Source organism: Bufo bufo, chromosome 3 (genome assembly GCF_905171765.1).
Source record: "Bufo bufo chromosome 3, aBufBuf1.1, whole genome shotgun sequence".
Lineage (NCBI taxonomy): Eukaryota > Metazoa > Chordata > Amphibia > Anura > Bufonidae > Bufo > Bufo bufo.
The window spans coordinates 314,609,908-314,625,731 of NC_053391.1; the positions used below are offsets into that span (position 1 = coordinate 314,609,908).

A 15,824-nucleotide genomic window follows, 5' to 3' on the forward strand; every position below is an offset into this window, starting at 1 on the left:
GAACACACTGCTGGGCGGAAGTTTCCGCCCGGCAGTGTGTTATTGAAGACAAAAGAGCCCTTGCCCTGCGCGATTTAGTGCAGGGCAAGGGAGCGCATCGGAGCATGAGATGCTCTGATGCTAGCCTCAGGGAGGCTGCCTGGGTGAAAATAAGGGTATGTCCGGGTTCAGCTCTGAACCCGGACAACCCCTTTAAGACCACTAAAATTTTTAAGAGATGCATGCCTCAATAATTGTGGCACATCTGTGAAGGTCCAAAAATGTTAACTTATTAAAAAAAATCCAAACGAGGCCCTAAACCTCCACAAAGCTGCAAAATTTTGCACAACCATGACATGTGCCAAACTTTGCAACTTTTTTATGTCAGTCTTCTGGCGTACAGGGGATAATAAATGCTTCCTTTTGTGTATAGTGTGTTTCATAAATTACTATAGACTTATAGAGATAACAAATGGACAATTGTGCAAAATGAACTATGAAAAACATCACAAAAAAACCCAAGGCTACTCCATTTTTTGCCATTCCTCTTCCTGCTCTATCTCTCTATCTACTTATTTTCTAGAATGCAAATGATCACACAGTCTTAGGCCTAGTTCACATGAACGTGTGTGATCCGTGGCCGTATTGAGGACAGCAAATTGCAGGCCGCAATACACGGCCACAGTTCCATGTGCATTCCGCATCACGGATGCGGACCCATTCACTTCAATGGGTCCGCAAATCCGGAATTGCGGAACGGCCGCACGGAACGGTACCCCTCGGAAGCACTACGGAGTGCTTCCGTGGGGTTGCGTCCCGTACTTCCGTTCCGCAAAAAGATAGAACATGTCCTATCTTTTTGCGGAACGGGCGGATCGCGGACCCATTAAAGTGAATGAGTCCGCGATCCAATGCGGCTGACCTACGGCCGGCGATCGTGCATTGCGGCCCGCAATTTGCGTGCCGCAGAAAGTGCACGGGTCACACACGTTCGTGTGAACTCGGCCTTAAGATTATCTTTTGTGTTCCCGGCCTTGACATTTTTGATTGTAATTGTACTGTTTCCAAGTTTGCTGTGCAAAAAAAAATAAAAAAGCTGCAACATATGCCAAAATAATCTATGAAATTAGGCTAAGGTCAAGTTAACCTTTTTCAGTAAATTGTTCCTTCTTCAAATGGAATCTATTGTGAGATACAGTGGGATGCGAAAGTTTGGGCAACCTTGTTAATCGTCATGATTTTCCTGTATAAATCATTGGTTATTACCATAAAAAATGTCAGTTAAATATATCATATAGGAGACGCACACCGTGATATTTGAGAAGTGAAATGAAGTTTATTGGATTTACAGAAAGTGTGCTATAATTGTTTAAACAAAATTAGGCAGGTGCATAAATTTGGGCACTGTTGTCATTTTATTGATTCCAAAACCTTTAGAACTAATTATTGGAACTCAAATTGGCTTGGTCAGCTCAGTGACCCCTGACCTACATACACAGGTGAATCCAATTATGAGAAAGAGTATTTAAGGGGGTCAATTGTAAGTTTCCCTCCTCTTTTAATTTTCTCTAAAGAGTAGCAACATGGGGGTCTCAAAACAACTCTCAAATGACCTGAAGACAAAGATTGTTCACCGTCATGGTTTAGGGGAAGGTTACAGAAAGCTGTCTCAGAGATTTCAGCTGTCTGTTTCCACAGTTAGGAACATATTGAGGAAATGGAAGACCACAGGCTCAGTTCAAGTTAAGGCTCGAAGTGGCAGACCAAGAAAAATCTCGGATAGACAGAAGCGACGAATGGTGAGAACAGTCAGAGTCAACCGACAGACCAGCACCAAAGACCTAGAACATCATCTTGCTGCAGATGGAGTCACTGTGCATCGTTCAACCATTCGGCGCACTTTACACAAGGAGATGCTGTATGCGAGAGTGATGCAGAGGAAGCCTTTTCTCCGCCCACAGCACAAAAAGTGCCGCTTGAGGTGGGCTAAAGCACATTTGGACAAGCCAGCTTCATTTTGGAATAAGGTGCTGTGGACTGATGAAACTAAAATTGAGTTATTTGGCCATAACAAGGGGCGTTATGCATGGAGGAAAGAGAACACAGCATTCCAAGAAAAACACCTGCTACCTACAGAAAAATATGGTGGTGGTTCCATCATGCTGTGGGGCTGTGTGGCCAGTGCAGGGACTGGGAATCTTGTCAAAGTTGAGGGACACATGGATTCCACTCAGTATCAGCAGATTCTGGAGACCAATGTCCAGGAAACAGTGACAAAGCTGAAGCTGCGCCGGGGCTGGATCTTTCAACAAGACAACGACCCTAAACACTGCTCAAAATCCACTAAGGCATTTATGCAGAGGAACAAGTACAACGTTCTGGAATGGCCATCTCAGTCTCCAGACCTGAAAATAATTGAAAATCTGTGGTGTGACTTAAAGAGAGCTGTCCATGCTCGGAAGCCATCAAACCTGAATGAAATAAAGATGTTTTGTAAAGAGGAATGGTCCAAAATACCTTCAACCAGAATCCAGACTCTCATTGGAACCTACAGGAAGCGTTTAGAGGCTGTAATTTCTGCAAAAGGAGGATCTACTAAATATTGATTTCATTTCTTTTTTGTGGTGCCCAAATTTATGCACCTGCCTAATTTTGTTTAAACAATTATAGCACACTTTCTGTAAATCCAATAAACTTCATTTCACTTCTCAAATATCACTGTGTGTGTCTCCTATATGATATATTTAACTGACATTTTTAATCGTAACAACCAATGATTTATACAGGAAAATCATGACGATTAACAAGGTTGCCCAAATTTTCGCATCCCACTGTACATCCTTATGAATCCATCTTACATGCAAGATGCACGCAGTGCACACTTACTCATGCCTGGCCCTGAAGTCTTCTGGCAGTGCATTCGGTGCATGTGCTGTACATGGCTGGAGCACCTGGATGCTCTGCCGTGAGACTTCAAGGCCAGGTGTGAGTAACTTTCACACTCGCGTTTTGTGCGGATCAGTCATGGACGGATCCGTTCAGATAATGCAACCCTCTGCATCCGTTCAGAACGGATCTGTTTGTATTATCTGTAACATAGCCAAGACAACATTGAAAGTCAATGGAGGACGGATCTGTTTTCTATTGTGCCAGATTGTGTCAGTGAAAACGGATCCGTCCCCATTGACTTACATTGTGTGTCAGAACGGATCAGTTTGGCTCAGTTTCATCAGACGGACACCAAAACGCTGCAAGCAGCGTTTTGGTGTCCGTCTCGAAAGCGGAATGGAGACTGAACAGAGGCAAACTGATGCATTCTTAGCGGATCCTTTTCCATTCAGAATGCATTAGAATGCAAACTGATCCGTTTTGGACCGCTTGTGAGAGCCCTGAACGGATCTCATAAACGGAAAGCCAAAAGGTGAGGGTGAAAGTAGACTAAGGCCTCTTTCACACGGGCATTGTGTGTGATGGCCGGACAAGATGCAGGTGCGTTGCGGGAAAATGCCCGATTTTGCAGCGCGAGTGCAAAGCATTTTAATGTGTTTTGCACGTGCATGAGAAAAATCGGCATGTTTGGTACCCAGACCCAAACCTGGACTTCTTCACAGAAGTACGGGTTTGGGATCGGTGTTGTGTATGTTTTAATTATTTTCCCTTATAACATGATAATAAGGGAAAATAATAGCATTCTTAACACAGAATGCTTAGTAAAATGTCCATTGAGGGGTTAAAAATAATAAACAAATTTAACTCATCCCATCCACTTGATCGCGTAGCAGATCTCCCCTTTCTACTTTCCTCAGGACCTAGCTAAAGGACCTTTGATGACGTCATTGTGCTCATCACATGGTCCATCACCATGATGATGGACCATGTGATTGACCATGTGATGAGCGCAGTGACGTCATCAAAAGTCCTTTAGCTAGGTCCTGAAGAAAGTAGACAGAAGAGGAGATCCGCTACGCGATCAAGTAGATGGGGTGAGTTAAATTTGTTTATTATTTTTAACTCCTCAATGGACATTTTACTAAGCATTCTGTATTAAGAATGCTATTATTTTCCCTTATAACCATGTTATAAGGGAAAATAATAAAGATTGGGTCCCCATCCCGATCCTCTCCTAGCAACCATGCGTGAAAATCGCACCGCATCCGCACTTGCTTGCAGATGCTTGCGATTTTAACACAGCCCCATTCACTTCTATGGAGCCTGCGTTGCGTGAAAAATGCACAATATAGAGCTTGCTTCGATTTTCACGCAACGCACAAGTGATGTGTGCAAATCACCGCACATGTGCACAGCCCCATTGAAGTGAATGGGTCCGGATTCAGTGCGGGTCCAATGCGTTCACCTCACACATTGCACACACGTTGAATTCTCGCCCGTGTAAAAGACGGCCTAAGTGTTCACTGCCTGGCCCTGTCAAGTGGTGGAGGTACAGTCAGGAATAAAAAGGAGCTGAGCCTTCGGTGCAACTGCAACAATAGAGATTGACAATTTTTTTTTCAAATTTAACATAAAAACTACTGTACATTTAAATATAAGGTCATTTTCTGATGACACATCCCCTTTAATTCATCCAGGTGCAGACACGCAGTGCAGATGAGCCAATGACAACTTTTGTGTTATGCAATGAATGTGGACATCGTTGGAAGGTTAGTACCATATAATATCTAAACGGAAATGCAAATGTGATCGCACACTACATCCAGCACTCTGCCCTCCATGCTGGATGAGACATTGGTTTATATTTTGGCCAAAGCATAGTAAGCCACTCACCGCGTCAAGGTCGTCTCATGAGTGGTCCCTAACTCTTGTTCCTACCTGTTCATGGGCCATGACAGCCACATAAAATCCAGGGAATGCAGGTCAGCATGCAAGCCAAGTACACTTTGCCTGTAACCCCGTCCGGTGCCATTACAGCTTTCATCGGATCCAGGGATGCAAGTACCAACATGCATGCTGAACCCACCATATACTTCTCCTGGAGCCAGATGGCTAATGGTAGGTTCTATACAAGCAGACTCAGTTTTATACTGACTTTAAAACCAGCCTCCAGGACAGATTAACTGGTCAGGTGTGCAATGACTCCAAGGAGATCGCCACGCCTCCAATATATACTACAAAGAAAAAAATAAGGGGTTGGGTCAGCACAACCTGCCTGTAGGTGCAGATCACTATGGCGAAATACATATATAAACGGAAAATGCAAATGTGATCGCACACTACATCCAGCACTCTGCCCTCCATGCTGGATGAGACATTGGTTTATATTTTGGCCAAAGCATAGTAAGCCACTCACCGCGTCAAGGTCGTCTCATGAGTGGTCCCTAACTCTTGTTCCTACCTGTTCATGGGCCATGACAGCCACATAAAATCCAGGGAATGCAGGTCAGCATGCAAGCCAAGTACACTTTGCTTGTAACCCCGTCCGGTGCCATTACAGCTTTCATCGGATCCAGGGATGCAAGTACCAACATGCATGCTGAACCCACCATATACTTCTCCTGGAGACCATATAATATCTGCAAAAAAATCGGACTGGGGTTGTTTCTCACATGGATTTCTGTGACTGTCCCATTTTAATGTACTTGACACCAAAACAACATTCAGACTTGCGATTCAACACAAATATCACATTTTCCTCCTGTTTTGCTCTTTGTCTGACTGCCAATCGCCAGTTTCTTTTGTGCCAAACCCTTTCAGTAGAGCTGAGCCTAAAGACAAAAAGTTGGGGTTTTATTTTTCTTATTATGCCTAATTTACTTAGACCTTAAGCAATTTTGGTGGCCTAGCCTATAGACCAGGGGTGCACAACCTGCGGCCTGCATGCGGCCCCCAGAGCCATGGTTTGCGGCCCCCGTCCTGCTGGGCAGAAACACATCTTCAAAGTTGTGGGCATGTTCTGTAAATTAAATGATGCAAATTGTCAAACAATCCATGTTAATTCCAGGTTGTGAGGCACCAAAATACGAAAAAGGTCAAGGGGGGTGAATACTTTTGCAAGGCACTGTGTGTGTGTATATATATATATATATATATATAAAAGAAAATTTTAGCAAAAAGATGTAAAATAAATTCAATACAAGTAAAAGAAAACTATATATAAAAAGGAAAAAGCGCAAAATAAAATTGTTCATTGTCATATTATGTGGCAAAAAAAATTATTTTGAAAATAAATAATAAAGTGATGATAAAAAATAAAAAAATACAAAATAAATAAAATACAAATAAAAGGAAAACAAAGGAAAATATGCAAAATAAAAGTCAGTGTCCGCCAAAGGACTTTTTGTAGAAGAAATATATTAAAAAAATAAGTTAAAAAAAGAAAAAATAGTAAAATACATAAAAAAAAGCCCACACCAACCAAAACCATTATAATTATCACCCCATTCATGTGAAACTATACATATTGTATAATAAAACGATACAACACATATAGGGAACTAATTATAATATTTGCATAGTTAAATAATGAGCTATAGATTGTACAATTTTTTTTAAAGTCATTTTAATACACCTTCCCCCTAATTAAACAAAAAAAATATATAAAAAGCCCTGTGTTATGTAATAAAAAGCCGCAAAAGTTATTTTGGTTGTACAAAAAATAAAGTGTTTGAACCACGTGCGCTAAATCACAAAAAAGTGACTGGTCATAAAGGCCTTTTCAGGCCTGGTCATTAAAGGGTTAACCAATAAGTGCTTTCCCGGCTAGTAAGGTCTCATACACACGACCGTACCTTTTCTTCTGGTCTGCAGGACACCAGCCATGTGGAGTAACGGATGAGGACAGCACATGGAGTGCTGTCCCCATTTTTTGCGGCCCCGTTGAAGTGAATGAGTCCACATCCAAGCCACATAAAAAATAAATGCGTCTCAGATGCGGATCAAAACAATGGCCTTGTGCGTGAGACTTCAGGGAAAGTGCTTACTGATTATTGCACCTACAGTATATCTGGGGGTGCAGAAGGTGGTAATAACCAGTGAGCGCCGTCCTCTGCAGTGAAGGAAAGCGCTCATTAGTGAATAGGAGGCAGGAAGGAAACATTGCCACTTAAAGGCTGGTTTCACATGGGCGTTGCGGGAAAAGGTGCGGGTGCGTTGCGGGAACATGCACAATTTTTCCGCGTGAGTGCAAAACATTGTAATGCGTTTTGCACTCGCGTGAGAAAAATCGCGCATGTTTGGTACCCAAACCCGAACTTCTTCACAGAAGTTCGGGCTTGGGATCAGTGTTCTGTAGATTGTATTATTTTCCCTTGTAACATGGTTATAAGGGAAAATAATAGCATTCTGAATACAGAATGCATAGTACAATAGGGCTGGAGGGGTTAAAAAAATAAATTTAACTCACCTTAATCCACTTGATCGCGAAGCCGGCATCTCCTTCTGTCTTCATCTTAGCTGTGTGCAGCAACAGGACCTGTGGTGACGTCACTCCGGTCATCACATGATCCATCACATGATCTTTTACCATGGTGATGGATCATGTGATGACCGGAGTGACGTCACCACAGGTCCTGTTGCTCCACACAGCTAAGATGAAGACAGAAGGAGATGCCAGGCTTCGCGATCAAGTGGATTAAGGTGAGTTAAATTTTATTTTTTTATTTTTTAACCCCTCCAGTGCTGTTTTACTATGCATTCTGTATTCAGAATGCTATTATTTTCCCTTATAACCATGTTATAAGGGAAAATAATAATGGTCGGGTCTCCATCCCGATCGTCTCCTAGCAACCGTGCGTGAAAATCGCACCGCATCTGCACTTGCTTGCGGATGCTTGCGATTTTCACGCAGCCCCATTCACTTCTATGGGGCCTGCGTTGCGTGAAAAACGCAGAATATAGAGCATGCTGCGATTTTCACGCAACGCACAAGTGATGCGGGAAAATCACCGCTCATGTGAACAGCCCCATAGAAATGAATGGGTCGGTATTCAGTGCGGGTGCAATGCGTTCAACTCACGCATCGCATCCGCGCAGAATACTCGCCCCGTGTGAAAGGGGCCAAAGGAGTTTCCTAGTTAAGATGATTTTTAACCAGTTCCTGCAGCGTGGCCCCTGACACAGAAGATTCCTACTTTCCTGCTCCGTGCTACTCTCGCTGTCTCCATCCTCCTGTCTCGGAGCACCTCTCCAGCAATGACTGACTTCAGAGGTGAAACGCTGCTTGTGGCCACATCACCACTGAAGCCAGTCATTGCCTGGAGAGGTGCAAGTGACTATGCCCATATCCAACCAGATGTAAACAGCGCCGGAACCAGAAGATGGAGACAGCGGGAGCGGCAGGCAGGAAAGTATGAACCTTCTGTTTCAGGCCCATGCTACAGGAACGTGTTGAAAATAATTTTTTACCAGGAAATCTCTAAGCCCCTGTTACACTGTACGATATTCAGGACAATTACTGGGAACAAGTGCTCATAGGAACGCTCATTCCTGATATCTGGCCGGTGTAATAATTTTTTACGCCTGATGCAATGGGTCTCCTGGTCTGTCCCCTTCCCCACCCATGCACACATTTTTTTAGACCTGGCATGAGCAGGAAAAAGTTGCAGATTGTGGCACAAATAACCTTTGCGACAGAAAACTGGCATATATCTGATAGTAAATGACCCCTATATGTACAGATAGAATTTTAGAAGTTGCCACATAAAAGCACAAGACTTCAGACCAAGAGGGTCATTTATTAACCTAAAATGCACCTATATTTGGCGTATTTCAGGCGCAGATTGCAGAGCAACAGTTAGATGTGCTGCAATCTGCGACTTTTCCCCGCTCACGCCAGGTCTAAAAAAAAGTGAACGTGGTAGTAAAGGGGAAGTCACAATTACCTTTTTCTACTCCTGGTTTAGGCGCGGAAATGGTTTAAATGTAAGACAGCTGGGCACTGGATGCGCCTGCGCCTCTACATAACTTCAGCGATCCACCTCCAGAGCAGGGGCCTTATTAAGACCGGAGTCTAAAACGCCAAGTGCTTATATACAGATCAATGAATGTTCTGGTGACATCTAATATTATTTATCATTTATAGTGGACAGTGCATTATTCCTTGTAATACATACCTCAGCTGCTGCAGAACCCCTTTTTGAAGAGTGAAGTGGAGACTCCAGTCCACTGCTTGATTGATATAAAATACCCTCATTCTTTTCCTAAAAAATGGCCTGTAGCATCAGAAATGTGTTGGCATCAATCAGTGGTTGGCACAGTTGGAGGAACTGCCTGCAAAAGGCATCTGTGACAGATGGCTCTGCAGGAAGGCATAAGCAGAGTCTATGTAGTGGCACTCATCTCTATATATTCATCAGCTTTTGAGATAAGAATGTGATATTTCTACGCAAATTATTTAGGGAAAAATGTATTGTTGTGTATTATACTCATATTACCTTTTAAATGGATCCATTGTCTTTATCTTGCAGTTCTGCTGATCTATGGCTCCCAGTGACATGAATGGTCTTCCCTGCTCTGTAAATATCCCAGGATCAACACTGTTTGCTTCAAGCTCGTCCTTCTCTCACACTTTCATCCGTATATTTACCCATCAAGTCTATTGCCTATGTTTTATAGCTTTTTTTATAGAGAAGAGTGACATAACATTTGTAGAGATGTAATTACCGTATATGGAAATGGTGACATATGAGGTGGTACAGCTGCAGTCACAGATATCAATTGATTGATTTTTTTGTATCTCTATGTATATTCCAAATGTGTTCTCACCCTCCAAGACGTAATGGCGAGTTTACCTGGGGCATAGTCGGGCCGATTATCAGGAAAGAGCGTTGTTCCCAATAATCGGCCCTTGTAAATGTGTCACTGATCACTTAATGAATGAACCAAATGCCCATTCATCGGGTGAAATGGACATTTATGCAGACACCTAAATCATCTGTATGACGACTAAATAAATCTGTATGAGGATGAGAGATGGCAGTAGCCATCGCTCGTCCCCGTGCAGTGGAGGAGAATGCTGCCTGTATGTAAATGTAACTCTCAACTCCTCTGATGAGCAGGCAGTTATTGGGAAGGAACGGTCTCTTCCCAATAATTGCCTGCTCAGTCAGCACGTGTAAATGAGCCTTTACTTTTGCATACACTGAAAAGGAGCCTTTTATCTTCATCTGTGTCTATAGGCACAGTAATCAGTGCAACCATTAATTGCTTCACACCATAGGAAATAAAGTTTGGATACAAAATCTTGAATGTCTTTTAACCCCTTAAGGACCCTGCCATATTTCACATTAAGGACCAGGCCATTTTTTGACCAGTGTCACTTTGTCATGATAACTTTAAAATGATTTTACTTATCCAGGCCATTCTGAGATTGTTTTCTCATCACATATTGTACTTCATGACAGTGGTAAAATTGAGTAAAAAAAATAATATTTTTATTTATAAAAAAAATACCAAATTTACAAAAAATCTGGAAAAATTTCCAAATTTCAATTTCTTTACTTTTATAATAGATAGTAATACCTCCAAAAATAGTTATTACTTTTAATTTCCCATATGTCTACTACATGTTTGGATCATTTTGTGAATGCCATTTTATTTTTTGGGGACGAAGGCTTAGAAGTTTAGAAGCAAATCTTGAAATTTTTTAGAAAATTTCTTAAACCCACTTTTTAAAGGACCAGTTCAGGTCTGAAGTCACTTTGTGAGGCTTACATAATAGAAACTGAAAGGATTTGGACCTTTCTGGACCTCTATGACAACCTTGGTTTGAGACACTGACGTCAGGAGAGATGTTTCTCAGTTGCTAATAATAGACACACACACACACTTCACTGAGAAACACTCTAACTTTATTATGCTATAGCTTGGCCTTATATAGGCAGTAGAAAAGTTTACATAACAACAGCGTTAAACCAATCATAAAAGATAAACATTGACGCCCATACAGATACTACTGGAACTACCTTTTATGGTATATAATACGTCACATATAAGAATGTACGCAGTTGTGCCGAATGACCTTGACAAATGACATTTGTTCTAGTTCTGGGAGATTCCCAGAATCTGTCCTGAGACAGATAAGTGAACCTAACTCACAGCGGGGGGGATGTGAAGTGTGTGGGTGAGATATTATAACAATTCTGTACATGTAAGAGAAGTCAAGATGGAGTCACATTTCCCTTCAATCCCCTCTTAGAACCAAATTTCTTAGATAACATGGTTCTTACCCTTGCCCTTTTCCCTGTATACCGCCAGATATTTTCTATATCCTTCATGTGAGTTGTCTTCAAGATTAGACAGCAGAGTCTCATAACATGACATATTTGATACTCCTTTCATTATCAGTTTCCGTACACATGGTATGACCCCATTTTAGAAACTACACCCCGCAAGGTATTCAAAACTGATTTTACAAACTTTGTTAACCCTTTATGTGTTCCACAAGAATTAATGGAAAATGGAGATGAAATTTCAGAATTTCACATTTTTGGCAGATTTTCCATTTTAATCCATTTTTTTCCAGTAACAAAACAAGGGTTAACAGCCAAACAAAACTCAATATTTATGGCCCTGATTCTGTAGTTTACAGAAACACCCCATATGTGGTTGTAAACTGCTGTATGGGCACATGGCATTGCGAAGATGGAAAGGAATGCCATATGGTTTTTGGAAGGCAGATTTTGATGGACTGTTTTTTTGACACCATGTCTCATTTTGTCGGGGGGTTTTCACTACTAAAACAATTTGAAGCCCGCCTGATGCACCCCTAGAGTAGAAACTCCAAAAAGTGACCCCATATAGGACACTACAGGATAAGGTGGCAGTTTTGTTGGTACTATTTTAGGGTACATATGATTTTTGGTTACTCTGTATTACACTTTTTGTGAGGCAAGTTAACAGTTGTAGTAGCTGTAGTTTTTTTTTTTTGGGCGACTGTCTTGTGTAGGGGCTCATTTTTTGGGGGGATGAGATGACAGTTTGAATGGTACTATTATAGGGTGCATATAACTTTTTAATCGCTTGCTATTACACTTTTTGTGATGTAAGGTGACAAAAAATGTCTTTTTTGACACAGTTTTTATTTAGTTTTTTTACGGTATTCACCTGAGGGGGTTAGGTCATGTGATATTTTTATAGAGCAGGTTATTACGGATGCGGCGATACCTAATATGTCTACTTTTTTTTATTTATGTAAGTTTTACACAATTATATCATTTTTGAAGAAAAAAAAATCTTGTTTTAGTGTCTCCATAGTCTGAGAGCCACAGTTTTTTCAGTTTTTGGGCGATTGTCTTAGGTAGGGTATAATTTTTGCGTGATGATATAATGGTTTGATTGGCACTATTTTGGGGGTGCCTATGATTTTTTGATTGTTTGCTATTACACTTTTTGTGATGTGAGGTGACAAAAAAATGGCTTTTTTGACACAGTTTTTATTTTTATTTTTTTACGGTGGTCACCTGAGGGGTTAGGTCATGTGGTATTTTTATAGAGCAGGTTGTTACGGATGCGGAAATACCTAATACATATACTTTTATTTACTTAAGTTTTACACAATAACTGCATTTTTTAAACCAAAAAAACTATGTTTTAGTGTCTCCATATTCTGAGCCATAGATTTTTTATTTTTTGGGTGATTGTCTTAGGTAGGGGCTCATTTTTTGCGTAATGAGGTAATGGTTAGATTGGTACTATTTTGGGGGTATAGACCTTTTTGATCGCTTGGTGTTGCACTTTTATTGATGTAAGGTGACAAAAAATGGTTTATTTAGCACAATTTTTATTTTATTTTTTTGACGGTGTTCATCTGAGGGGTTAGGTCATGTGATAGTTTTATAGAGCCGGTCGATATGGACGTGGCTATACCTAATATGTCTACTGACCACTATTTTTTGCAATTTTTTTCCCTTTATTTTGGCAAAAGGATATTTTTATTTTTTTTACTTGAAACTTAAATTTTTTTTCTGAAAACTTTATTTTTTTAACCTTTTTGTTCCACTTTATTTTTTGTCCCACTCTGGGACTTTAACTTTTGGGGGTCTGATTCCCTTTACAATGCATGACAATACTTCTGTATTGTCATGCATTGGCTGTAAGTTTATTACACACTGTAATACACTTACAGCCTTCCTGCCTGTGAGATCCAGGGGGCTGGATCTCACAGGCTCTCCTGCAAGGCATCAGGCTGCCTTCCATGCCATCGGGTCCCCGTCACAACAGCACAGGGACCCGATGGCTGTTTTCTCCCTGCACAGACATCGTACTTGCCGCGGCGAGCGCTGACCGTGGCTGTGCAGGGGTTAATGCGCCAGCATCGAGGATTTCACCGATGCCGACGCATGCAGGAGGGGTCCGGCTATCAGGGACTGCCGTACCCCTGCTGCTGATCGAGCGGGTGCAGCTCCTGCATCCGCCTGATCACCATGACGTACATGTACTTCTCTGGTCCTTAAGTCACGGCCAGAGATGACGTACATAAAAAAAAAATTTGACTGTTAAAACCAAAGAGAAAAACATATCCTTTTTTCAGGTTTACAGATTTATTTATTCTATTTCCTGAACATGATTATGGGAGAATTTAGAACGTATTTAAAGCAATTGCTTTATGGCAGCCCCATTGGCCATAGACACAATGGACAGGAGCTGACCTCACTGATTTCAATGGGAGAATTTTCTAGGCATGCTCTGTGACCTGTGCAGAGGTCATTTTACAAGCAAGGCAAGCTGTGATATGGCCAATTGTGAATGATGGATCTCGTCTTATCTATACACAGAGGTGATATATGCCATTATAAACCTGCCTGTGAGATAACTGCAGTAAAGTGATCTGTACACCTATCATTAGGCCTAGTGGCCAGTGTGAAAACCGCAGATTTTTATGATGTTTATATAGAAATATTGACATGGAAAATAAAAAATAACATCATCAAAATTATTTCAGAAGGTGTTTAACATAAAAACATGATTTAAACAATAGGTAATTTTCTGATGACACATTCCCTTTAATAAGCCAAAACTCACGTGTCTGTAATAGCATTGCATATGGTGCACCTCAGTTAGGCTACTTTCACACTGGCGTTTTGGCTTTCCGTTTGCGAGATCCATTCAGGGCTCTCACAAGCGGTCCAAAACGGATCAGTTTTGCCCTAATGCATTCTGAATGGATAAGGATCCGCCCAGAATGCATCAGTTTGCCTCCGTTCCATAGATACAGTAGATGTCGATATGCAATCTGTGATAAGAATACCCCTTTAATGTTATTTTTGGAACCAGGATTCAGTGCTGATTAAAGGGCTTATTCAAAGTCTAAAACTGGCCCCTAATGCCTGGGCCCCTCATATATACAGTATTATACTTACCCCGCTCACAAGCACCAGTGTCGCTCCTGATCCCTGCACGAACGCCGCTGCATCACCCTGTCACACGGATCAAAACATCTGGTGCCGGGGGGAGCAGCCAATAGCAGGGGTCGAGCCTTCCTAGCATCACCCGTGATGCAGCAGCGGCTGTGCGGGGATAACCCCTTTAAGTTTATATATTTTATATCTTTAATGTGGTTGGAGCTCCATTTTCTGCAAAAGAGCTCCAAATTTTTCCATTGAAATGGGTTTTCTGGGTGTTAAATATTCATGAGCAATCCTCAGGATAGTCATCAAAGTCTGATCAGTGGGGATCATATTCCCAGCCTGTGACATCACATACATAAGCCATACAGCCTTTCTGCAGCTCAGTACCATACAAGTGAATGGGACTGACCTGCAATATCAAGCACAACTGCTATACAATGTTTGGCGCTGTGCTCATTAATATGGAAAGAGGATTCACCACATCCTCTTCAAACTGTTGATCAGCTGGGATGCCTCTGTTTGGTGATTTACATCAGCCTGGCGCGGCACATGGAAAAACTTCTCCATCATGTTGATGATACTGAACTGGCTGCTGCTGCAGCTTTTGCTGACTGTGTTAGTGGAGACCCAGGAGGTGGGTTACCTTGCAGGGGACACAGTGTATCCTGGTAATAATGCAATTTGTCCTCCCTTTTGACAAGAAAACATTCCCCTATTTTGCTTATAGTGAAAGTCTGAAATCATGTCTTTCTATTAATCATCAGATTGCTTGATATAGTAAGGATATGCCTGTCATTACGCAAGGAAGCATAAAGTTTGCTGTTCTAGCCAGCGTACTCAAGGACTCAGTTCTTTGCTACCTCAGCCCCTGACTCCGATTATTTGTTATCATGGCCAGTGTCATCATCCTCCTGCACAAGCAACTCCTCCTCCTGCAGCTGCTCCTCCTCCTCCAGTGGAAGCTCCTGCTACTCATTCTCCACTTCCTCCTCCATGGGACATTCTCCATGTGAGTCCAAACAACAGATACAGGGTGGTCAGGAAGATAAATATGGGGGATGTCATTGTTGATGCCACAGTTGTTCCTACTGACATATCTGAGGCCTTTTCGATGGGACTGAGTACGTGACATGCGTCTTTGATGAGCTGCCACTGCCTAACCTCAAAACAACACAAGATCCCTGCTAAAGTGATCTGGAGAATGATAAAATCATGTTTGCTGCTTGATGCACTTTAGCAACTGATAAGCTGTGTGGCTACTCTCACCGAGTCTGATCAGCTCTAACACAACATGGCAAAGCTTCACTTTAGACATATCATAGGAGGAAGGGGGAGCGATGCTATGCTCTGCTTCTGTTGGGTATGGGAGGATGTCCATGGAGGGGACAATGAGAGGTGGCTAAGCATGTGGTGTGGGAACCAGACTGACAGAAACGTGAAGGTGTCAATAGGACCCGTCTTGGCCTTGTTGCTGCAGTGTTGCCTCACCACCGTTGCAAAAAACATTGACCCAGTGGGTCATAAAAGACATGCACTGCCCCTGCC

General features: G+C 41.9%; 1 protein-coding gene across 3 annotated transcripts in view; it reads left to right on the forward strand.

Moving 5' to 3' along the window:
- The window catches only part of LOC120995232 (transcription elongation factor A protein 3-like), a 101,151-nt gene extending 85,927 nt beyond the window's left edge, over positions 1–15,224 (forward strand). For 2 of the 3 annotated variants that reach the window (XM_040424299.1, XM_040424301.1), the window contains 2 exons: positions 4,566–4,637; positions 9,399–10,247. In XM_040424299.1, the coding sequence (XP_040280233.1) occupies positions 4,566–4,637; positions 9,399–9,407 (81 nt within the window). In that variant the 3' untranslated portion in view covers positions 9,408–10,247. Of the gene's footprint in view, positions 1–4,565; positions 4,638–9,398; positions 10,248–15,177 lie in introns of those variants that run through there. The other variant, XM_040424300.1, reaches the window with a different exon arrangement.
- The last annotated feature ends 600 nt before the right edge of the window (positions 15,225–15,824 follow it).